The sequence below is a fragment of the Thunnus thynnus genome, chromosome 19, assembly GCF_963924715.1.
Source record: "Thunnus thynnus chromosome 19, fThuThy2.1, whole genome shotgun sequence".
NCBI classification, from domain to species: Eukaryota; Metazoa; Chordata; class Actinopteri; order Scombriformes; family Scombridae; genus Thunnus; species Thunnus thynnus.
In genome coordinates, this window is record NC_089535.1 from 2,984,909 (window position 1) to 3,010,883 (window position 25,975).

Consider the following 25,975-nt stretch of genomic DNA (forward strand, 5'->3'; position numbering starts at 1 on the left):
CATCAGCTGCTTTCTGAGTCTGTTGCTGAACTTTGTTCATTAAATGTCTGTTTGACTTTGTTCTGAGCAGCAAGTCTGACAGAGACTCAAAGAAAACACAGCTCACATCATCATAATGAACATATCCTGAAGAATATGAGATCAACTCTGGATAATGATGTTTTTGTTAGACTCTCACTTTGACATAGAAAACACTGCATTACCCTCCGTCCTGGAGCTTTCTGTTTCCTGCTTCACCTGATTCATAATCCAGCTGGTGATGAAGAGGAATAATAAAGGACGACGCGTTTAGTTTTACAAAGAGCTTTATTAAATAAATCAATCTCCAAGACATAAAATAAGAGCTCCTTTTAACATACACATACATGACTGGAAGGAAATTGTGCAATTAAGGTTTCAGAGCATGTTCGATTAGCCGAAGAGGGCAGTTTATCAAATTAATCTGACTTCCTTCACAGATTCATTTGAGCAGGGCATCAATTTTTTTTTTTTTATCTCAACCTTTTTCTTTTACTGAACATATTCCAAATAAATATTAACATATCAGCGCTTTAATAAAATGTCCAGTGACCCCGTTTGCATATCGAACGACCACATGTAGGGCCGGAAACCTCGAGCTGCGCCACAAGAGGAAGTGCATCAAATAAAAAAACAATCACCCAGTAACCACAAACTCAACCTGTGCAATAAAACTCTGAAATACTCTCAACATAAATCTGCAAGCAATCGTGATTCAGCAGGTCGGGTTCAAACTGTTAAAAAAGATCACATAGTGTACAGTCAGCTGGGATAGAAGAGAAAGCCGTTCATCTGTGTGTCAGTGATAAAAGTTATTTCACAGTCAGTTGCATCAAAAACAGAAGGATGAAAGTTCAAAGTTCAGCAGGTCAACTGACTGTTAGCAAACAAGCAGCAGCAGCAGCGAGAACGAGTTCACAAATGTGTCTTAAACCAACAGTCAGGAGTTGTTCTTGCTGTAATCGTTCCTCCTCTTCATACTGAACATTAGAAGATCCCTTTTTAATGTATTCAAAAGTTCAAATGAAGACCAAATTCTCACAGTGTGACAGCTAACGGTGTGTCATTTCATGCTGTAAATAAGGTTAATATGAGGCTTCGTTACACAAATCAAGAGTCAAAGAGTCAGAGAAACAACCGTTATAATTGCTCACAGTTCCAGGTGACGTCATACGTCTTCATGCTGTGTACGTTTATTTCATGTCACTATGTGAGAAAGCTGTGTCAGACTGTCTGATGTCAGTTAGACTGTGGGATGAACGTGTGATGAATCGTAGCGCTACGATGTACAGACTCGTCATCAACGTCATTCATCTTATTGTTTCACCTCCATCGTTTTGGTTCGTGTGCGTCACCGACGTATGAAGGAGAACGAGTGTTTATTACAAGATGTTGCTCACAAACTGTTGCACCGGTTTGTTTCTAGATGTGGGTCGTAGTAGCGGTCACATTGTAGGAGTTTTTCCTCCGGCTGGTTTTGGTCGTCAAAGCTCCAAACTGTCTGTCGGTGGACGAGTCTCACAGTGAGATCAAGGACACCACAACTTTCCTCTCAGACAGAACGTCTCACAGTGTAGAACGACCTCAACTGTCCAAAACACAAAGACGTTCAGTTCACCATCATGTACGACAAAGAGAAGCATTAAGTAGCTGAAACCAGCAACTTTTTGGCATTTTTTCTTAAATTATTATTCAATTATCAAAATAGTTGTTGATTGATCAACTAATTGTTGCAGCTTTAATATCTTCCAGAGTTTCAGTCTTATAAAATTCTCTCTTTGTGTTTCCTGTTGAGTACTTGATCTGTTTAACGAGGACGACTGAAGCTTCATATCAGCTTCACAGTAACTTCTGAACTCACTCTTGGCCTCCATCACTTACATTCACTTGTATTAAAAAGGGATCATTTAATATCCAGTATGAAGAGGAGGAATGATTACTACTGTTCATACAGACGCCTGACTGATGTTTAAGAGACTCGAAACATTTTGAATCTCTGTCCTTTAAGCGAGAAAAAACTCCTGCAGGTCGGCGCCAAGTATTAAAATATCTGGAAGAAGAAGTCAAGAAGAAAACAGTCGGGAAGCTTTTTTTATCCGTTCAGTTAAAAAAAAAAACTATCCAGGAAGAGACAGAAACAATCAGGGCAGCACAGGAGGCTCAGAAATAAGAAGTGTTGAAGAGTTTCGTCTGTCTGGCAGTTCACTGACTCTGTAAAGTTTGGTTAGTTGTGGATAAGTTCTTTAAATAAGGCACATAAAAGGAAGACGTTAAAGCTCCTTTCAGACATGAACATGTAACATTGCTGATTTCATTTATCTGTTAAAGTTGATGAAGGTATCCGTACTGAGAAGAAGAAGAGATTCACCTCATACAGACTCATGAAGCTGCATCATGTTCTCTTTTTCCCCCAATTTAAACTCTGTAAATCTCACTACGTACAACTTATTGGAATCCTTTTTATATCAGGCAGCATGAAGTCGCTGTGGCAGTAAAATCAGAGTCTTGATCATAATCCAGAACACTTCTATACATATTATAATCCAGGTCTGCTCGGGGGGTCTGTACGGACCCTTGCAGACGACCTTGTGACCCCGTAGACGTGGAAACCAGGAATTAACCTGATTTTATAACGACACTGATGAAAAGACTATTTCATGTGGATTAAATTGGTGTAAATTCTCCTCAACACAATTTTCATAAACTCGTCCATAAGACATGAGAAGAATCTCCTCCACATCTTCAAATCAGGTCATTTACAGCATTTCCTCATTTATTAAACTGATTTTGTGTATAAAAGATGGTAGTTGAGTGATACATTTTCATGTGTTTTCATTAATCTGACGGCGTTCTGAGCTAAAAGATCATTCTGCTGATTTTCTATATTTGTCTTCATGTTTGAACTGATCTACTAACAAGTATTATGTGTGTATCTAAAGCCTGATATATCTTATTCCTCCTTATTATTTTATTATTATTATTGTTCCTTATAAGAAGACAAACATAGAAAATGTCCAGACTGATCCTTTAAGGAAACATTCCAGGTCCGAGCTTGTGACGTTGCAACTGTGACTTTTATATAAAAGTGATTCAGACGTGTTGAAATCTGCATCATATTTACGTTACAACACTCATGTCTGACAGGAGCGTCCTATAAACTGGATTTAAGGCGTAAAAAAGCTGCATAAATAATAAACAAACAAACATTCATTTGTGTTTGTTTATACCAGACTGACTGACTGACAGTGGTGTGACTTTATGAGAGAATAAGGCAATAAATCATTTTTTTATAAACATCTTCAAGTATCTTTGTGGCTGAGATTTAAAGCTGAGAGTCTGAAGTTACCACTGATATCTACCGCTGTGTTAGTAGTACAAATTATCTTAGTTTGGGGTCACTTACACACATATTTAATGATGATGGTGGAAACTTCTTTTACTTCCGAGTCACATCACTCCAGCTCTCTCTCTCTTTCAAACAGCTCATCTACAGCGCTCACCTTACAGCAGTTTAACAGATCAGTGTTCTGCAGAGTTTTATAGTAAAATATTTGGTTTAATACCCTTCATCTCTGGGACCCTTCATGCCCCTTAAACATATGTTTCTGGCCTCTTTCCAACTCAGTGAAGTCATTCGTTGCCGCTGTCCTCTGTGTCCTCGTCTCCGCCTTCGTTCTGTCCGTCTCCGTTTCTCTCGGGGTAGTTGAGGATGTGTCGGTTGGCCTGAATGATGTACTGCTGCTGTTTGAAATACACCTTCAACACTCCCTTCATCAACACGAAGGCGATGCCTCCCTGCGGAGAGGAAGAGGACGACAGAAAACAAGAAACCTGATGATGAGGAAATGAAACTCGGTGACTTCTTTCCTCACATTAATAAATGTACTGCAGAGCTGCTAGCGGGCGTCTCCAGCTGCTGTTTAGCTTCATGTACCTCCAGCAGTCTAAAGTCCAAAAGGCTGGGCAAGAGAATATAGATCTGAAGGTGTGGTGACTGATAAATACACTGTCAGCTCTGAAAAAGCTGAGCCAATCACAGTGAAGCATGTCAACATTAGCTCAACCAATAGAAAGACGCTTCTTCTTCAGGAAATCTACAAAAACAGTTTGACATCAACTCAGATATAATTCTATTGTACTTCATGTCAAACATTTAAATAATAAAACATGAAGCAACCACTTGTTCTAAGAGGAAGTTGGATAGAAGACGGTGACTCAGCATTAATGAAACAGATTATTGAGTTATAACCGAGCAGTCTGATGTGTGTACGCTGATTAAATCAAGGTCGTGTGTAATCACGTTACTGTGCTGCTTTATGAACAGATTCATCTGAGATGCTGCAGGGGTTTAATGATGTCAGATGACAGTATAAAGCAGCTGTAAATCACACATATTCATTTATGTTTTATCAACATCAAAATTTAAATTTTTTAAGCTGATTTAAACACATCTATTTGTTTGAGATGCTTCATTAAACCTGCATTAACTGATTTTTTGGCCACTTGAAGGGCAAAGTAAACAAGCTGTGAACATACCACCATCTTTTAAGTTGATATGTTGAGCTTGTTAGCAAACAGTTGCTTATTTCCACATCCAGCAGTTACGGAGCAACATTATCATTCATGTGGAGTCGTGTTTCTGTCCACCTGGTGAATGTAAGTCCAATATTCACTCTCTTTTAGCTTCTGTTTTTGGTCTCCACCAACTCCTGAGGGAAATATCTGGCTCTTTAGCTGCTAAATGCTCCACTATGTTCACCAGCTAGTCTACAGCTAACTGTGTCTGTTTGGTGCTGAGCAGGTAGTGTACAGCGGCTTTTTACAGCTTTTTCTCTGAAAACACAACAGTAAAGTTGCAGCCGGACAGATAAACAATGAGCTGAAACTCACTATAAAGCTCCGTAAAGCCGAGAGGAGCTGCAGAGTCTCTGATAATTCTCTGTAGGTTCATCACTACAAGCCAAACACATTACACACTGAGAGATCTTTGTATTATAAAGATGTTGATTATAGGAGCTTCAAAATAGTTGTTTTTTCATCAATTCAACAATTTTTGTGTATTTTCTCCAAGTAAATGGCAGCAGATTGACAGAAATAGATGCGTCTTAACTTTTAAAACAAATTCCCACCAAAATACCAACAACTGGCTTTTCACTGCTTCATTTCAATGAACCTGAACTCACCTGTTCACTGTGTGCTGCTCACCAAAATACCACTCAGATGATCAAAGCCAACTTTAAGGTATAAAAGTGTCGTCGTAAAAATAGAGTCCACAATGTTTCACTGACTTTCTCTACTAATTAACCACTATACAAGCAGGATTACAGCTGCAACGATAAATCCATCAATAAATTAGACTGTTTGATTGACTTTTAATGTTTTCTGACATCAAAAAAAATAATTAGATAATGAAAATATTGATTAGTTGCAGCCTTAATCATGATAAAACCCTTATCAAGCAAGACACATCCATTAAAGAAGCTCAACCAGCATGTTTGCACAGATAAATATAAAGTATATCAGTCATATTCACCAGTATAGTGCGCTGCAGGTTAGAGGACACTCGTCCAAACAGCAGCCGTCCCACCAGACTGGCGATGGAGGGAAAGACGAGAGCTCCGCACAGAGTCCGAGACACAGAGAGGTGATCTCCTGCAGTTGGTCCTTCAGCAGGAACACGCGGCAGGTAGCGACCCGTACCTGAGATTAAACACACAGCCCGGTCACTTCAAACAGCTTCCATCATCCAATCACTGTTAGCTTGTTTGATTCAACACTTATTAAATCTACAGTTTGCCAAAGATGGTTCGTTAAAGACAGAAACCCTCACTCTGTATGGTTTTTATATTGTGTGTGTGTGTGTGTGTTGACGTTTACCTGGCGGGAGCTTGCGTTTGTAAGAGTATCTCTGCCACAGCCTCACTAAATAATCCTCCCAGCGGATCATCTTGCCCAGAACCAACAGCACAGGGATGGTGGGCAGACCCATCAACAGGAAGAGCGGGTCGGCTCGCTCCATCACGTACAGTCCCTTCTTATGTCCCACCACCTGAAACATGAAGAGGTGACGATCATACAGACTGGAACGCTCTCGTTCTTTATAATAATATAACGTTAGCTTTGTGGCTCACCTGCATGACCGTCACAGCTCCGTACGTGACGGCGGACCAGTACACCGTCCCGACTACGACCCCGACAGCAGCGAAGGGACTGGCCCGAGACAGAGCTTTGTCTACCTGCTGGAGGAAATACACCAACGGGCCTGAAACACAAGAAACCAGTCTGCTGATGTTCTACATTTTATTTATTGTCAACAAATCCCATCATTTAACTGATCTACTAACAAGTATTGTGTGTGTATCAAAACCTGATATATCTTATTCCTCCGTTGTTGTCCAGAAACTATTAAAAACACGTCAGTGAGCCAGCATTGACCATTTTGTTTGTCTTTCTGAGTCCTATTGTTCATTATATTGTAGTTTATTAGTTACTCCCAGGTATTTTATTGATTTTTCATCCCACTTCAATTTATATTTCTGCCTGATTGTCTAACCTGGTATGTAGAGGATCACTGGCGCCGCTTTCCCATCACTACTGGACACCTGCTGCGCCCACAGAGCAGTCAGTGACCCCTCTCACGGTCTTTTTACCATCTGAAAAAAGGTACCTGTGTATCCGAGCCAACTCCACCAGACTCTACAACAGCTTCTTCCCTACAGACTGTCAGGATCCTGAATGCACTGTGGCCCCCATCCCAAAACTTACTTTGGACTTAAAAGAGTAATAGTGAACTACCACCTACACAAACACACCCACACCCACAACCCCCACACCCTCATTCCACAACAGATGCACAACCACATTCATCAGTGCTATCCAAACTACACCTACGTTTACATCTTGTATTTTGCATATAATGAAACGCACCTTAATGTGAGCAGTTCTGTATATTTTAGATTTTATATTCTGTATTTATTGTCTATATATGTGTTACACTGTGGCCCTGGAGGAACAAACTTTCCCTCCTCTATATGTCCTGCAGATACTGTAGATTGACAATAAAGCTTGACCTGAGTTAATGGAGGGTAACTGTGTTTTTGAGATGTTCAATTTAGCACTTCACATCTGACCAAAATCATCCAGAAGTTTGGGACATGTTGAGTTGAGGTTTATGAAATATGCAATAACATCATCTGCAAAAGGTCCTGTTTTATGTTCCTCATTTGTTTAAAAAAAATCCTTTCAGTTCTTTGTTTTGTCTGATAGTTTGAGCCAACGACTCTTTGAATATTGCAAAAAGTGGAAGGTCTGAGGCAGCAGCCCTGGTGAGTGATTCTAAGCTGTTTTAAGTCTCTAAGCCCAAGCTGAGATAACTCTAATGACATCACTATGACATCATCAGGGTTATTTTCTCAAACTTGACAAAGCTCCCCTCAAAACCTCAGAAGACATTATACAACAGCGAGGCTGAGCAGCTCCTCATCACGAGTAAACTGAACTTCATGTGTAAAATCGGTGGAATATCCCTTTAAAGTTCGACTAACCCATCTTGGGGAAGATAATGTGGTATTCAGTCCCGCATTGAGGACAGCTGACGGCACCGCCGCTGTTTCCTTTCTGCTTCTCATCCAGCCAGCGCTGCAGACACGCCTGGTGGATCCATTTCGTGCAGCCTTTACACCTGCAGGGGCTCACCCACTCTGCACTGTGGTCGTCCCTCTCTGTGGCGAAACACACCCAGCAGTGTCTGGACGGCAACAGAAACAAAGAGTTACTAACTGCTTATGAGAATCAATCGAAGGAGAATGTATCAATAACTATTTTGATAATCAGTTAATACTATATTGGTCCGAATAGAAGACGATATTTTATTCTGGAAACCAAATTTTTAAAAGTGGGATCGTCTTATATTTGAGGAGGAGACACAACATCAGATTTTCTTTGTAAATGGAGAGAGATGCATTATGGGTTGTTTGTAGCGTTGACGGATGAGTCTGTCTTAAAACAACAGTCAGGTGTCCAAATGAAGATCTGTAAGATAGTTATACGTCCTTATCTACAGTTAGGGTGGCTGGTGAAACTGAGTTCATGTCCACACTAAGTCGCCTTAACATGATCTTCTTCTCTCCTTTTCGTTCCTCCGTCCGGACTAAAACGGTGTTTTTCTTCCCTGAAAACGGAGCTTTTCCAAAACTGACTGTATAAATGTGAAAACGCCGGCTTGGTGTTGTAGTGTGTACAAGGAAAACGGAGCTTTGTAGAAACGCTGTCATATCACTGACAAAACAGATGGTGACAATAACAACAATGGTGAACACTTGATGTGAGTGTTGTTCTCTTAATTGTCTACTTTGACAGCTTTGGAGTTAAACGTAGCTAATCTACCACCTTTCTCTGCTCAAACTGTTGGAATCTGCTTGCCGTAAACTAAATAGAATACAGTCTACCATTTCTTCTTCGCTGGTTTTCTGTGGCTGACGTGCTCATCCGTCCTCCACACATGCCCAGTAGGAGGAGAATTACACGTTTTGGCATTTTAATGTGGACTGACGTATTTGCAGAAACAAGTTGAAACTCGTAGACGTAGACTAAGTGATGAGTGAATATGATGCTACACAATAACTCTACACAGTAATTTTATGATCGTAATTATAGTAAAGAAACATTTCAACTTGATCCTGACAGATATTTCACCCAAACATGAGTTGTCAGTTATTTAAAAGGCTGTGGGAAGATCAAGAGTGTTTATAATATGTTAGTTTCTACTTTATAAAACAAAATACATCATTAAAATGTCTCAATGAGCCCGACATATCGTGATCTCAGGAGATGTGGTCTTACTTCTCCGGCTGCTCCTCAACAAGGGCCATGATACCGAACAGGCTGTGACGTTATAATGAACCCATCAGACGGCAGCGACGACCTACAGGATGAAATAAACATTTACAGACACAAACAAAAACACACAAACAAACTTCACAAAGGTGCAATTTTTCATGGAAAGTTACAGCGGTGGATGAACTTAAACCTGCAGGAATTCATTTTCGTTGCGGATATATTTGACAAAGAAAACCAGAAAATCGAAGGCTGGAACTGGAGCTGCAACAATTAGTCAATTTGCGAGTCAATTAATCTCTTAGACAATTTTGTTAATCGATTAATCGATATCTCTGGGTTGTGGACTGTTGATCGGGACAAAACAAAACATTTTAGGTTGCATCTTGGGCTTTGGGAAATGGTAATCAACATTTTCACCATTTTCTGACATTGTATAAATCAAACAAGATTTAGATGAATCGATAATGAAAATATTGTTACGTGATTACCAAAATAGTTGCAGATTATTTTTCGGTCAATTTGACTACCTGTTAATTGTTTCAGCCTTGGCTCTGTTTTGTTGCTGCTAGATCTGTAGATCACAACACCCTGACTGAAAGGCTTCGACGGTGGGTGGGTGTCTCTGGGAGCACCCTGGACCTGGTCTGGTTCTCCTCCTATCTGTCTCAGATAGGAGGAGAACCAGACCAGGAGAAAGTCCACAGAACCTTTTCTGTCATTTGCTCCCTATACGTCTGAAACTGCTGCTCTTTCCTGTGGCGTGCCCCAGGGTTCTGTCTTGGGTCCTATATTATTTGCTTTATATATGCTTCAATTAGGTCGTATTATCCACAAATTTAAAGTTGTTTCATATCACTGTTATGCTGATGATATTTAGCTGTATGTCTCTTTTAAGCCTGATGAGACTGACAAACTATCATAACATAAAGGACTGGATGTCTAACATTTTTTTACAGTTAAACACAGATAAGACTGAGGTTCTTATCACTGCTTCAGATAGCAAAGCTTCCAGGGTTGCTCAGTGTATTGGGTCCCTTTCTACAACTGTACAGTCTAATCTTAGAAATCTCTGTGTTGTATTTGATCAGTTTCTGCACTTTGACCAACATATCACATTGTTGACCTGTTCTTGTTTCTTCCATTTAAGAAACACTGCACTTGTTATGTGCTTGTGGTTGAACCAGTCAGTCAGCGTCCTAGAACCACTAGCAGCTACAGGCGTGGTTTAGGTGTGACAACAGCGAGAAGCGATAGATGGTGATTGACAGATGGTTCATCCAATCATCTGCCAAGTATGTTTTGAAAGTGCCTGTAATCACAACCTGTAATTCTGTGGGGTTTTTTTATGCCTTTTGTTGCTTATGTTTTATTGTTTGTTGTTGACCCTTTTTTGATCTTATTTTTAACTATTTACCCTTGTGAAGCACTCTGTGAAAGGTGCTGTATTGAATAAACTTCACTTACTTACTAACATTTACTACCTGAAAGAAGAAACCAGACAGAAACCGAAGGTGCAGTGAAATCAAACTGATGACTAGTTTTGTACAGAACCAAATTTCTTCATGTCCAAACTTTGTGCTTAAATATGACACAGTAGTCACTCAAATAAACATGTTGAACTGAAACCAGCGGTGGAAGAAGAACTCAGATCCTTTACTTCAGTAAAAGTACCAATACAGGTACAAATGCTGGAGGTGGAGTTTCAACTACTTTATATACAGTTAGCTAATTTAGTCCAGTGGTTCCCAACCTAGGGGTCGGGCCCCTCCAAAGGGTCACCTCATAAATCTAGGGGGTCATGAGATGATTAATGGGAGAGGAAAGAAGAAAAAAAAAGTTCTGATAAACAATTTTAAATATTCGTATTCAATATTTCCTCTGAAATGTAAAGTAACATCAACTGAAAATACTCAAGTAAAGTAAAAGTATCTCAAAGTTGTACTTAAGTACAGAACTTAATTAAATGTACTTATAGTTTATTTTCTTATAGTTGTACTTGTAGTTATTTTCCAACGCTGCCAAAATGAAACAGCAGCACTCACTCACGTCACGCACTTTACTGAAAACTGAAACCAATTGTAAAGTGTCTTTACGCCATAAGTTAGCTGCGATCCCAGCTTTTAAAAATCACCACTCATCTATATTATGTAACTCTTAACCTGTCTGACTTTTCAGTTTATTTGTCAAGAGCTGAAACTCAGCTGCCCTGACCTTTAAACACAACACTGACTAATGCTAACTGAAGCTAACTAACTTAACCGTTAGTGAATATCAGATTTACCGAGTAAACGACAGCTAAACTAGATTAACCATAAGTATAACCTACCTCTCTGCCTGTCAGTTAAGAAAACAGTTGCGTGATACTAATATAAAAACAGCACATACCTGAAAAATAAGTTATATATCCAAATACATGTGTTTTTTTATATAATATTCGCTGTGTTTAGCGCAGGCGGTTGTTGTGCTGCTGACTTTCTGTTGAGGATGAGGCCCGCCCATTTTAGCTTTTAGCAGCTTTCTGATTGGTCAGCGGCCATGTTGCATTCAGGGCGTGTGGGAAACGTAGGACATTTTTAAAGGACATTTTCACAAATTTGTCTAAAACAAGTTTGTCTAAAAACAACAGTCAGGAGCCCAAATGAACATTGAAACATTGTTTTTCTTGCTTGTAATCATTCCTCGTGTTCATATTGACCATTAGAAGATCCCTTCATGATGCACTTAAAAGACTATATGCTAAAAAGACTAAATGTGGCAGATATCCACTTGATATGACTAACTCAGACTGCTGAAGCCTCATATAAGCTTCACATCAGCTTTTGAATGACTCTGTGGACATACTGTGGATCCAATATTTCAGCAAAAATCAGATTAGAGAAAAAGTCCAAAAACTGAAAATAGATTTGTGTTTCCAAACTTTGTTTTTTCTTCTTTATTGTCCCATTAATCATCTCACCACCCCTCAGATTATCTGGTGACCCTTTGGAGGGGCCCGAACCCTAGGTTGGGAACCACTGGACTAAACTAGCTAACTGTATATAAAGTAGTTGAAACTAGCTCCACCTCCAGCAGCTACAACAGTAACATGCTGCTCTAACACTGATGCTTCACTATTAATAATCTAATGATGTCATATATAATAATATATCATCAAACCACTACTTTTACTGGAATGCTTTAACTACATCAAGCTCATAATACTTATGTACTTTTACTGTAGTAGGATTTTTCAGGCAGGATTTTACTAATGGAGTATTTTTACATTGCTGTGTTGGTACTTTTACTTCAGTAAAGGATCTGAACACTTCCAACAATGGTAACAAAAAAAGCGAATCTGTCCTTTAACTGCTCACCGAAAGATGCTGTAGTTTGCACTAGATCGGCTTCTGCTGTTGACAGCATGGCTTTCTTTTCAAGCACTTTGATTGGTTGTCGCTCCTGTCAGTTACAGAATCAGACACGGTGATTGGCTGGTTTCTCCTGTCAGTCAGTGGTGAGAGTGTTGCGGTGGAGAGGCGGTTCAGCCCGCAGCGGCACACTGAGCAGCGGCGGCGTCGAGACGGTAGAGCGCGGAGTGACAGGGCGTTATCTTTTTTTACATGATTAAAACACTACACGGGGAGGAATACGCTCAAGGATCAATAGAAACATATCAGAAATACACAGTCCGTCATGGAGTCCTATGACATTTTAGCTAACCAGCCGGTTGTTATCGATAATGTAAGTATGATGATGTCATTCATCCACACCCAAACCGAGGCCGCTGGCTAGCCGTTAGCTTCGTTAACTATTGTGTTGCAGCTAACAATAACGGGGCTGGAGCTCGGTCACCTGAGTAAATGTGCGGTAATTAACTGCATAGTTTTACGTTGCTCCACCTAAACAGCTCGCAGTGTTGCTGTTGTTGCTTTTATTGACATGTTCAACCACAAACGAGCGTTAGGCAAAGCTGTTAGCTAGGTCAACCGGCTAGCTAAGCTCCGGTGTGTCATGCAGGCTACTAAATGTAAATGTTAGCTGTCTGTGGTGCTGTATCATTATAAATCAGTGTGTTCGTAAATAGCTAAGATTGAAGAGTCATCCCGAGCAAGTAGCTCTGCAGGATACAGATTATTTGCGTCCAGCAGTAGCAGACGGATGTTAGCAGCAGACAGCAGTCAAATGAATACAAACAAATGCGTTATTGCTTACCGGTGTTACAATAAATCCTGTGACCTGTCAGATTATGTGACTCTAATATGATTATAGGAATATCAGCTATGTAACCACTGCAAACGCCTTTTATTAATATACTTTATTCAAGTACGGTTTGTTGGTAGATGTCCAAAAATTGTGACCCACTAATAAACAGACGTTAGATACAGGAAGAGCTGCACGTTTTGACAGGTGTGACAGCACTAACCTTTGTGTACAGGTGTGTCTGTAGAGTCCTCACCTGTCATTATGTTTGGTCAACACTTTGGTCTTTTGCATGTAGTTTTTCCTCTGATGTCACAGAATCTGATGCATCGAAATCACAGCTATCAAAATGTTTGATTCTATCTTAAATACTATCAAGGCGTGTTTGTTAACACTTATCAATGAAAGTGAAATGTATATTTCATTTAAACCTTTATATAAGATGAATAACATATTTAAAACAGTTTGAAGCTCTTCCAATATTCTGCTGACTGTAAGATCTTCACGGCAAAGGTAAAAGTCATAACCTGACTTATAGTAACATTATCAATATCATTCAAGGTGTTGAGTCATAAACATCTTTATTAGATTTCAGTATCTTCCATGTAGGGCTTCAACTAAAGGATTATTTTCATTATTGATTAATCTGCTCCATAAATATTAAAAAATGACTGTTCCCAAAGTCAAAGTGATGTGTTTAAATGTCTTGTTTTGTCTGATAAACAGTCCAAAACCCAAAGATTATCAGTTTACTGTCTAATAATCACATTTGAGAAGCTGAAACCAAACTAAAATGATTATTTGATTATCAAAATAGCTGTTGACTAATTGATTTATCGACTGATTGTTGCAGAAAATTTGTAATTCTATCTAAATACTATGGAGGCATATAAAGCATACGATTACGCCTGGCGTTAAAACCTGATATGTATCTGGATGACGGGAGATTTATGCTAACGCAGGTATAAATGTTCTCAATCAGATCACAGTCAGACCACATCTGGAGGTGGTCTGGCTCGCATTGTGATCGGATCTCAGCAGGTGTAAATGTGATCTGTACAGCGAGACCACATTTTATAAGAAACAAACAAGTCCAGTAAGTTGAAAGGTCACTTAGCTCCGCCTCTTCCTGTCAGCTAAAGCAAACCTCACAAAAACTACAAGCAGCAGCAGCTGGAAGTCTTCAATTAACGACGTTCGTTTGTGCGATGTTTGTTAACATCTCAGCCAGCTCCGCCCAGCTAATTTACATATTGAGATCCAACGTGAATACATTTTACTAGCAGGTATAAATGCAAAGATTTATTGATCAGATGTCATTATCCAGATAACGTATCCAGATACAGATCATTCGGGTCACAAAATGTTGACAGAATTTGGTGTAACACCGGTGTTGTGTGGAAGTTTGTTCCTCCCTTTTAATAGTTTTTCTCATCTCGTTTCCGTCCTGGTTGAGGGTTTCTGTCTCTGCGTCGATGAGATAACTGTTTGGCTCAGATTAAAATGAGGAGAAACACAAACTGATGCTTTAGCATAACAGCAGCTGTTATAATTGAGTGTCAGCCTCTCTAGTCGTGGCAGTTACAGGACAAAGTAGCTGTTGAGACAGAAGGGATGTAGGGCACAGTGCTTCTGCTGCTGACTGCTGGGCGGGTGTCTGAGCAGTGTGTGACTCTCCGCCGGCCTCCGGCTGTGTCTTATGACCTGCCTCTTTCTGCTCACAGATTAAAGCACTGCAGCGTTTAATTCAGCCTCAACTCTGAGATGTTTGGTCTCTAATGTCATATATCTGTTTTTCATCAGGGTTCGGGGGTTATCAAGGCTGGTTTTGCAGGAGACCAGATCCCCAAATACTGCTTCCCTAACTAGTAAGTGTTCCTCGACCTCCTCCTGCAGCACAAACACGCACATATAGCGAAGGCAGCGACAAAACAAGGAACTATTTTCTCTCTTAAGTGCCAGAAATTTGTGACACATCACAACCTCTCAGAGCTCAAACTGACGAGCTCTTGTACATAAATACTCCTATTTAAGATGTTAGTAGCAGCGAATGTTTGGCTTCTTTGCCTGAAAAGTGACTCCAACACAAAAGTCGCAGCTGTCAATCAGCTCTGATGTAGTTTCACATATTTAGTGTTGACTTTACATGGTCTGACTCTCTCTCTCTCTCTCTCTCTCTCTGTGTGATGCAGTGTCGGGCGTCCCAAGCATGTGCGCGTGATGGCAGGAGCCCTGGAGGGAGACCTTTTCATTGGACCCAAGGCAGAGGTAACACACACACACACACACACACACAGCCTGCTTTATTCACAACTGTTAGATTTATATGAATCAGACTGTACGTGTGAATCCAGTAATGCTGTGAGGGCTTCCAGCAGAGCGCACAGTGTGTACTTTTTTTTATTCAGAAGCATAACTACTAATAAACAACTCAGAATTCTGGGAAATTTCACCACTTTTCCGTCAATAATCAGTGAAGCTCTGGACTGTTTGAACCGGTGCCAGCAGCATTTCCAGGGAAGATGTATAACACATTTAAAAGAGTTTGAAGCTCTTCCAATACTCTGCTGCATCAGACTGAGAGATGTTATTGAATTATTATAACATTATCAATGTCATTCAAGGTATTGAGCCAAAAATATCTTAATATTAGCTGTCAGTATCTTCCGTGTAGGGCTGTGAATAAGGATTGTTTTCATCATCGGTTCGTCTGTCAATTATTTTGTGGATTAATCATTTTGTCTATAAAATATCAGTAAATATTGAAAAGTGGCTCCGTGGTCAGTTTGATTTTTACAGCGTTTATGGAAACGAGGCTCTTCTTCTCTTCTCTTATTTATGTTTCTACAACAAACATTGAAGCAGTGATGATGGTCAGTAAATGACACTCTGAGTTGGTTCGTCTCATCCAGACAGACGACTGGACACTGTTTTAGTCTCACAGTGACCTTCATCAACACCAGCTAGCTTCACTCTCCACATTACAGTCGAAGAGTCTAAATATAGCGCAAACTCTCCGTTTATTCAATCAAGAACTGGTTTTAAATCGTCAGACTCTCAAAGATTCCCGCTCCAGGTGAATCCAGCTGTCATCAGGGTCCGAAATCATCAACCACCAAGAGACAAAATGCGGGTAGATTTTCCGTTGTTTGCCACACTTGTGGGTAAATATTTGTAACCAAAATAGTAATTTAATAAAATATCTGGCATGTTTGCCCCTGTACAGTGTAGACACACGCAGCACCGTGTGTGTTTGTTACGCATGTTTAAACAGTGATGTTAAACTGTAGGAGCTCTGGAGACGCTGTGAGGTGAAGGAGATCTTCGCTAATCTGTCACTTGCCTGCAGTTTGCTGCTAGTTAAACAGCTATAATGTGGTGACGTTTACAAGGAGTAAACAAACCTTTAAAATGAAAATCCACCAACTAAAAGGAGGACGAAGCACATAAAAAAAAAGAGTTTTGTGAGAAATGGAGGTTTGGTTTGGTTTAGGCTACTGTATGATTTAATTTAATGGGACAGAAATGTTGACATTTGATGTCCTGCACCAGATTTAGCATCAAGCTAATTTTCGTCTGCAGTCCCTTCCAATTAAAACATAGAACAGCACAAAGCTACACACAGAAGATGCTGAGCTGGTGATGAGTTGTTCTGTTTGCTTGTATTCAACATTACACTTTATTATCTCAATGAAATATACTGAAACAAATGTACATGTGACACAGAAAGGCAATTTATTATTTTAGCTGGTAAAAAAAACATGCTTGACAGGTGAATCAAAAAGTTTACATTTCTGACACTGACTGTTTCCTGCTGATATGCAGTGACACCAAAGTCATCATCAGTCATTTCATATGATCCTAAAAACGTCATCAGACCGCAGAACTCTCTCCGCTGGGATTCAGAGTCTCTCACATGCCTCTTGGCAGACACTAGACTAGATGTCATGTGAGTGTTTTTTTTTCCACAGAGGCTTTCTCTCTCTCTCTTTGCAGCGCTGCCATAAAAGTGGTGAAACACCCGGCAACAGCTGCTGTACGTACAGTGTCTCTTATGCAGCTTTTTGAAGCATATGACTCAAAGCTTTTGTCTCAGTCGTCGGTCTTCAGAGCAGTGAGAGGCCTAATCACCGTCACAACCACCCAGCTTTAATCTCTCTCTCTCTCTCTGTTGAGCTGTTTGCAGTGTTGATTTCCTCCTCACTAATGTCTCCTCTCCGCTCATCAGGAGCACCGGGGCTTGTTGTCGGTGCGATATCCGATGGAGCACGGCATAGTGAAGGACTGGAACGACATGGAGAGGATCTGGCAGTATGTTTACTCCAAAGAGCAGCTGCAGACTTTCTCCGAGGAGGTGAGCTCCTCTCTCTCTCTCTCTTCTCTCTCTTCCTGCTTACATGATAAATAAAGTCATTAACTCTGTTCTGCATCTTTTGTGTTGTTTTTTTTTTCATAGCATCCTGTTCTGCTGACCGAGGCTCCTCTCAACCCCAGCAAGAACAGAGAGAAGGCTGCAGAGGTTTTCTTTGAGACCTTCAACGTCCCTGCTCTCTTTATCTCCATGCAGGCTGTGCTCAGTTTGTAAGAACTCTCTGCTTTGACTCTTTACCGGCTAGTTTGATGGACAAATTCATGTTTAATGTTGAAGTTTTGCATCTTTTTAGAGGTTTGACTTCGAAAAACAGCGTCATGTTACTTGGGATGGCGTCATGGGTCAGAAATCGATTTTCTAAATATTAGTTAATAACGTGACATCAACTGTGAGGGCAGTGCAGCAGCCGGATAGCCAGACATTTTTTGATTTAATGACTAAATAATTAGCTTTTGTGAGATGAATGTGAAATGTATCGTGAACTTTCTACGCCGTCACTCAGAGACCAACGTTAGCGGAGCGGAGCAGCGAACTCCAGCAGAAACACATGAGACCAGCTGACCAACACACTCTGCAGCACTTAAAGGACCAGTGTGTAGATTTAGTGGCATCTAGCGGTGAGGTTGCAGATGCAGTGAGGTCCTCTTACAAGCATGTAGGAGAACCTACGGTGGCTGCGAAGAATGCAAAAGGCCGTCTCTAGTCAGAGTCAGAGTTTGGTTTGTCTGTTCTGGGCTACTGTAGAAACATGGCGGGCTCCGTGGAAGCATGGATGTATAATAAGGGCTGGATGTGGCGCCTTGCAGCCAGTTTTTCCCAGTGGCCACTCGCGGTATTGCAATGAAAAATCCCCCTGCGGCCCAAAAAGCATTTTCCCCCATAAACCACCATTATAAACGCGACGTCTGTAAAACTGTTGACAGGACAACTCGAACTGCAAACAACGTCAATTATGACTCTTTCTATTATGAACTTTTGATCCATGGAGGTTTTGTGTTTGTAAAACTTTCCTGACGTGACGTCATCACAATGTAAAGTTGAGAACGAGTAACAGGATGTTGACCGCAGTTCACTTAACGGCCACCGGTGTCACTAATGAGAACAAATTTCTGATTCTTATTAAAGAACCTTTAAAGCAGCAGAGAGCACGTTGTCTCTCCAGGAAACAAATGTTTTCATGGGTAATATTCAAGAGAGACATGTTCATTATGCAGAAGAACTTTTGTCAAAGATATTTTTATTTCTACAGCTTGTTGTAGTGCAAAAAACATTTTTCAATTCTTCCCGTTTGTTGACTAAACTGTATATATTTTCTATATCTAATTAATTAATGGATTGTATTTAGATATCTGGCACATTTATCTGATGACTGTAAACATGGTGAGATATATAATAATCCTGCTGCTACAACAGAATTTATTTGGATTATCCAGATGAAATGTGGTTTTGGGGATTTGCCTGAAGATAAAAATGCCCCAAGATGATGGAGTTTAGTACGCTGTGTGTGTGTGTGTGTGTGTGTGTGTGTGTGTGTGTGTGTGTGATCTGTGCATAAAATTCTACACTTTACATCTGCAAGATTACAGCCTGATGATGATTAGAGAGAAAGATGCAAAACTCAACATCACTGAAAGTTTTGACGTCGCTGTAGTTTTTTGGTTGAGGTCTGACTCTGCACCTCTTTGTTTAAGTTGTCCTGATCAAGCAGAAATGCAAGTCAACACTTCCACATGCCAGCAGCCGGCAGACAGACACGCCCGCTGCTGGAATCTCTCTGGGAGTTTTGGTAGCGAGTGTAGATTTTTTTATTGAGAATTGTAAACAAAAAACCCTCCAGTGAGCCAAACTGCAGGAGAATAAAACAAACAGCAGCGGAAGATCATGTCTGCAGCACTCACACACGGCGCTGATCTCTGAAATAGAAGATGAATCATCAGCTGATGGTGTTGCTGTTGTGCTCATGCAGGATCTGCACCACAAACAGCAGGAACTCATCACGCATCTGTCCTGTCGGGTGTCGTCAGCGCCGGCTTTAGGTGGCACACAATGTTCCTGAGTATAAATGGAACATCATGTGAGGACCGAAGTCAGACTAAACATTGTTGTTGACCTTTTGCATCACTTAATGGCTGCAGCTTAACCTTTATCAAACAGAGAAAGATCACAGGTACAAGACAAGTGTTCAAAACGTCTGGACTAGTTGGTGAACGCATGATTCAGCGGATCCTCGATACTCTTTTAATGTCACAAACTTGTCGTAAATCTCAGCCTGAGCAGCTGAACGTTCCTGAGATTCATCATCAGCATCATCAAAGACCCTAAAACAAAACCAAAAAAACCCATTTCTACCAAGAAAACTCTCTTTAATCCTTCGTTCCTGCCACTGAAGGATGAATCTGTCGGTACGTTTTTTGTTGTAGATGTGATGTCATCGGCCTCTTGTTTGTCGCAGGTACGCTACAGGTCGTACCACCGGTGTCGTGTTGGACTCCGGGGACGGCGTGACCCACGTGGTGCCCATCTACGAGGGCTTCGCCATCCCTCACTCCATCATGCGCGTGGACATCGCCGGGAGAGACGTCTCGCGGTACCTGCGTCTGCTGCTACGCAAGGAAGGCTACAACTTCAACACCTCCGCAGAGTTCGAGGTGGTTCGCACCATCAAAGAGGTGAGCGGATAAGCGTGAATCTATTCGGAAACGTGAAACATGAATAACTTTGTCTAATTAACCGTGTTTCTGTCTTTGCAGAGAGCCTGTTATCTATCTCTCAACCCACAAAAGGACGAGACTTTAGAAACAGAGAAGGCTCAGTATGTTCTCCCTGACGGAAGCTCTTTAAATGTGAGTCCAGGAAAACTACCAGGAAACGTAAAAGTGAAATATTTCCCCATACGTTCCTCTGTGAAAACCGTCTCCTCGTCCTTTTTTATTTTTCAGATCGGTCCGGCGAGGTTCCGCGCTCCAGAGCTGCTGTTCAGACCCGACCTGATCGGAGACGAGAGCTCGGGGATCCACGAGGTCCTGGCCTACGCTATCCAGAAGTCTGACATGGACCTGCGACGCACACTTTTCTCCACTATAGTATTGTGCGGAGGATCAACACTGATCAAAGGTCGGTGTTAACTGATAACTAATATCACTACTAACGCTGAGGCTGTTTACACTAAAAACTACAGCTGGAAAAAGAAGAATTTCAGTTTAATTGGAATAATTAACTTTTATTTGAATGATCCAATATCAATTCTATTATTTTTTTTCGGCTTTTCTCAGTTAACGTGTACATATGCTCTGAATGTCATGTGTAAGAATTGGTGCATGATGGGTAAATACTTCAGTTAAATAATAATAAATATTAGCTGCTATATTAGCCGTCTTGAGTCACAACAGTCCTGTAAACTGAATAGTTTCAGTCTGTGGAGCCGCTGACTCAACTGATAAACACTCATCTGATTCTACTGTGTTCAGTCTGTGTCTACATGCTAGGTGGCTAACGCTAGCTAGCAGCTGTCTGCAGGTTTCAGACTGATGTCTTATCAAGACAAACAGTGCAGATGAATTAGTGAGCAGACTTTCAGTTGCTGTTGTCCATGTGTAGCTGTATGCAGTAGTATTTATTTATTTTAATTATACATGATGATGAAGGCCTTGTAGGTCTTTATTATTCTTGCTCAACTGTTTTGCACATGAAGATGTTACTCTTTATCAATTTGCCCGGAAATGGAAACACAGTTTTATACTGAAGGACTCTGCAGTGTTGCTCAACGTTCTCAGGATGATTTGAGAAGAGATTTATGTGATATCAGTATTTATCCGAATCAAGAATCAAATTGAAACGACATTAAATGATTCTGGACTTTTTCAAATCAAATCGAAGGAGATCAGAGGCTTTTGTTGTGTGTGTTTGTTTATTCAGGCGGTGAGAAGATGAGCAGATGAACCTTCCTGCTGTATCCCAACCAAATCCCTCTGATTCCTTTATCTATTAAAATTGAATTTTTATTATTTTAGCAACCTGGAACTTGATCTAAAACAGGACCGATTATCAGAAACAAGCTTAAAGATGAAGACTGTGATGTTTGTCTCCTTCCTGTTAGGTTTTGGAGAGAGACTACTAACTGAAGTCAAGAAGCTTGCACCCAAAGACGTGAAGATCAAGGTGGGTCTAGACTCTGATGTTGTTTATTTGGCTGCGTTGACAGCTGCTGTTGTTATTGTGTATTTTACTTGTTGTTTTTTGTGACCTGCGGTTGATTTTTCTCTGTTCTCTGCTGCAGATCTCTGCTCCTCAAGAGAGGCTGTACTCCACATGGATCGGGTAAGAATTCAGTCTCCAGAGTTCAGGGCTGACTGTGTTTGATGTTGAGATGTGTTTATATGTATGTACGGAGAGAAATTAGTCTCAAGAGTAGTGACAAATGTTCAAATAAGCTTTCATCCACCTGTTTTTATAAAATATATCATATGAAGTGTGACAGCAGCTGTGTGGAAGAAAAGCAAATGTGAATAAACGATGACGTCATGAGTCATGTGACTTAAACGTCACTGAAGAGCTGAAAACATCAGATCTGTGTGGAGCGATGATGATATTTCCATCGTTTGAGCTTTGACTGTCGCTCTTTTAATGACGTCATCTCGTTGTGTCTTCTTCTTCTGCAACGGTGACTGGAGAAATAGCTCCACCAGCTGTTTATCTGCTAATATTCACACATATTGTGTATATATATATATATATATATATATGTTGGAATATTGATTGGAAACGGAGCTTATGATGATTTGTGCATTAATTACGGTGCTCACAACTTTAATAAGCGTCAGTATAAATATCTATATTCTACATATATATTTCCAACCACTAACATTTGCTTTTGAAATGCTTCCTGTGCTTATAAATAATATAATAGCTCTTATTTACAGATCTATGTGCACAGACACATGTGGATTTTTCACGTTCTTTATATGTTGCATTTAGGTGATGATGGAAAACAGGATATTCTGGATGTGCTGAAGTTGAATTTGACTAAATAAAGACCATATGATACCAGACTATAACATGTTAAACGTGTGTAGTCTGACCAGATGCTGATGATGAAATGCTTTCCCTCATGAATGTGCTAAAGGCCAGACGTCCGATTTTTCCACCAGCACTTAAACGCACCTCAAGTCTGAGGACATGAAGAGTCTCAGAGATGTAACTCGGTTCAAAACCTGTAAATAAAGGCAACAAAATGTTAAATATTTTTAGACATTTAAATACACAGGAAGCTTTTCAAAAGCAAATATAAGAAGTTAGACATATACAGTATTTTGTAGAATATTGATACTTATTAATAAAGTTTGGTGAAACTTGAAAAAAGGAAAATCAATCTTATGAATCCCTAATTAATTCACAAATCATCACGTTTGTAAATCTTTTAATTTGTGGATCATAAAACGTGTTTTTCACTATAATTGAAACTCATTTCTCTCCGTCGCTGTGTGACATTTGTGAACTCTCGTGATCTAAACCGTCCTTCCCTCCCGGCAGCGGCTCTATCCTGGCGTCGTTGGACACCTTTAAAAAGATGTGGGTGTCGAAGCGTGAATATGAAGAAGACAGAGCACGTGCCATCCACAGGAAGACCTTCTAATCGGGAGGGGGAGCCGACGTCATGCGATCGCCCCTCTCCCCCTCAAGAACTGCCCTCAAACCTCCCCCCCTCTTCCCCCCCCCCCCCCTCATCATTCTGTCGGAGACTCCCACATCCCTGCACCAGTCACCTCCGGGCACCTCTGCATCATCCTTTATCAACCCGGCCGCTTCTAAACCGCTGTCCTGCTTTACCCGACACCCAGAGAAACGCACACACACGTTCATGTGTGCTCGTTTCCATATTTACCTCCTTTGCCATTCACCTCTTCCCCCCCGCCCCCGCCCCCTCCTCCTCCTCCTCCTCCTCTTGTTCTTCCTGCTGTTGGGTGACGGTGAGAGCACCAATCATCCTCCAATCCCCCAAACATTCACACACACAAGAGGGCCGTCAGGGTATCTCAGAGGGCGATGATTAGCACTGTGGACTCCTCTCTTACTACAGGCCATGCTATACTATCATTTAGTCCACATTAAAGTATTTGGTATTTGCTCTCTTGCCTACAAACAAAAACCCTGCAAGGTGTAGAATATCATGAAATGTCAATAAACGTGAATGTTTTTCTTTTTTTTTTTTTTGCTACTGTTGAAACTTCCATTCCAAACCGAAGATATAGATTTTTATTTGATGTCCATTTTGTAGGCTTTTTTTTTCTTTAAGTTTCTGACATGAATTAGCTCGTACAGAACAAAAAGGTTTTCAAGTACTATAATAATATGTAGTGCTAGTGTCAGTGAAGGTAAAGATAACCACTGTATTATATATCTGGCCTAAACTGCACGTTTTCCATCCCTGGTGCAAAGTTAAAGCGGTTATAAAAAAAAACAAACAAACAAAAAAAAACTCTCCTCCAGTCACCTCTCATTATCTAATCCGTCGTCATTCAATGTTTTTACATCAACATGACATCACGTTTTTTTGTGTCGCCGTCGAGCTTTTTGTCTCAGCTTGACGGGATTAAAACAAAGTTGTAGGAGATGCCTTGATTTTTAAGAAAATCCATCAACCGGTTCCACATTTTACAGCGGCCTGAGATGCACATTTAAAGGAGGAATCTGGTATTTTTTTCCTAAACGGGTCTGATTCTCTTTAAAAGTGGCCGATTTGTGCGCTTGCAGACTTTAGATGAAACAACGTATATAAGGACAAACAGCACAAGCTTTCTAAATAAACTTTAATTTTACAGAAATCATTAAGAACTTTTGATTGAATTTTGATCTAAATTTGGAAAAACAAACAAAAAGGTTGTAAAATGTCATCAGCTTTGTGTTCAGCTTTTCAAAATCAAACCACTATAGAAACAACAGACTAAAAATGTATAATTCTGTTTATTCAGGTGTTTGCTTTTACTTTTTGTAAATTCTGTGAACTACAGTAAGAATTTGCACGTCGACTATCAAAGTGAAATGACTCACAATGATCCTTGTAATAATTCACTGGATAATTAGCTGCTGCACTTTAAGACGATAACGTAAACGAATCTTTCATGCGATTCTCACATGTAAACAAACCAGCGTTAAGCTAGTTTAGCTGGAAGCAGATGTGTTTGTGTCATTCCGACATGTAAATGGCGTTAAAGTTGTAATTACAACCCAGGAAATTCAGATATATTCGATTTGGCGCATCATAATTTGGAAGTGTCTGCAAATTAAACAAATATAGACGCAACCAAAGTCCGTTGTTCACATGGATTAAACTCACGTTTACTGGACATGTTCTACACTACAGTAGTTTTAACCCTGAGCTGTCGTGTGACGTCGACGCTCACAAGTTCAAGCTCACAAACATGGCGGTCCGATGTGTCAGACACGAGCGTTTGAACTGATTTCGGTAGAATTGAAGTTTATTCTGAAAGCTCTACGCCAAAGTCGTTTTTTCCCCGAATTTCCCGAACAGAGAGGTGACGAGTGCAAAGTCTGCATGACTGGTAGTCAGAATGGACCCAATTATGAGGAAAAATACCAGAATTTTCCTTTTTAAAAAGTTTTTGTTTCAAGTGTCACATTCAGCAGATACGATAAAACAAGAATAGCTGTCCGAGTTAGCCCTCCTGTCTATTTGAAGCTCTTTGCTTTACTGAGTTGCATGTCAGTTAATTGTGTACAGTTACAGATGTCCACAGAGACATGAAGCCAGGCTCTGGAGTCTGGACGGTGAAACACTTGAGAATCCACAGAGAGCAAATACGGCTGATGATTAGTTTTTGTATTTCTCTTCTTCGCCCCTCCCTCCACCCCGTCTACGTACTAGTAAAGTCTGGGTCTTATGATTTCCCTGCATCTCAAAGGCAGTGAAGGGGTCGTGTCCACACTTCCTGTGTCCGCCTTACTCCAGCCGGAGCGTCCACGTCGTCTGCTTTTGGGTGTTTTTAAAAAGTGAAGAAAAAAAAAAAAAAAAGGTTGTAAAATGTCATCAGCCTTGTGTACAGTGGAATGCTTTTCAAAAACAACCACCACAGGAACCATAAGATAACAGACTAAAAATGTACAATACTGTTTATTCAAGTGTTTGCTTTTACTTTTTCGTAAATTCAATATAATAAATAAGTTAATGGCTGCTGCTCGGATGTCTCGTCTTTGATTTTTAAGCTGTTTTTAGACTCTCAGGAGGGGAACAGATGAGTTGAAGGTTGAGTTTGAAGAAATGTATTTGATCTGTATAAATACAAATACACAATACTTCTGAAATACTACGTAAAGTATTCAGACTGCTTCACTTTTTGCACACTTTATATATAATTATAATTTAATTTTAAATAGATTAAATTTAGTTTTTCAGCAATTAATTCTACACAATGATTCATAATGACAAAACAAAAACACATTTTGTAAACACTAAAAAAATGTTATGAAAATAAGTGATGAAATAATTCATAATAATGAGTCCATTTTAATTCTTTAAACTGTATTTACACAATTTATTAATGTAATTATACA

The 25,975-nt window shown here is 40.2% G+C and overlaps 2 protein-coding genes across 2 annotated transcripts; one reads left to right on the plus strand and one right to left on the minus strand.

The window, feature by feature from the left end:
• Positions 1-287: 287 nt before the first annotated feature.
• Positions 288-11,365, minus strand: marchf5l (membrane-associated ring finger (C3HC4) 5, like). Its single transcript, XM_067574473.1, has 7 exons — positions 11,242-11,365; positions 8,860-8,941; positions 7,563-7,765; positions 6,150-6,280; positions 5,896-6,067; positions 5,552-5,718; positions 288-3,813 (listed from the first exon to the last, which is right to left on the minus strand). The coding sequence occupies exons 2-7, from the start codon at positions 8,886-8,888 to the stop codon at positions 3,649-3,651; spliced, it is 867 nt and encodes a 288-aa protein (XP_067430574.1). The 5' UTR covers positions 8,889-8,941; positions 11,242-11,365; the 3' UTR covers positions 288-3,648.
• A 1,008-nt stretch (positions 11,366-12,373) lies between these two features.
• Positions 12,374-25,599, plus strand: actr1b (actin related protein 1B). The gene is made up of 11 exons (XM_067574472.1): positions 12,374-12,576; positions 14,839-14,903; positions 15,228-15,303; positions 17,264-17,389; positions 17,492-17,616; positions 19,860-20,076; positions 20,158-20,250; positions 20,347-20,521; positions 21,504-21,565; positions 21,684-21,724; positions 22,937-25,599. Exons 1-11 carry the CDS (start codon positions 12,529-12,531, stop codon positions 23,037-23,039), a joined length of 1,131 nt encoding a protein of 376 aa, XP_067430573.1. The 5' UTR covers positions 12,374-12,528; the 3' UTR covers positions 23,040-25,599.
• Positions 25,600-25,975: the final 376 nt, after the last annotated feature.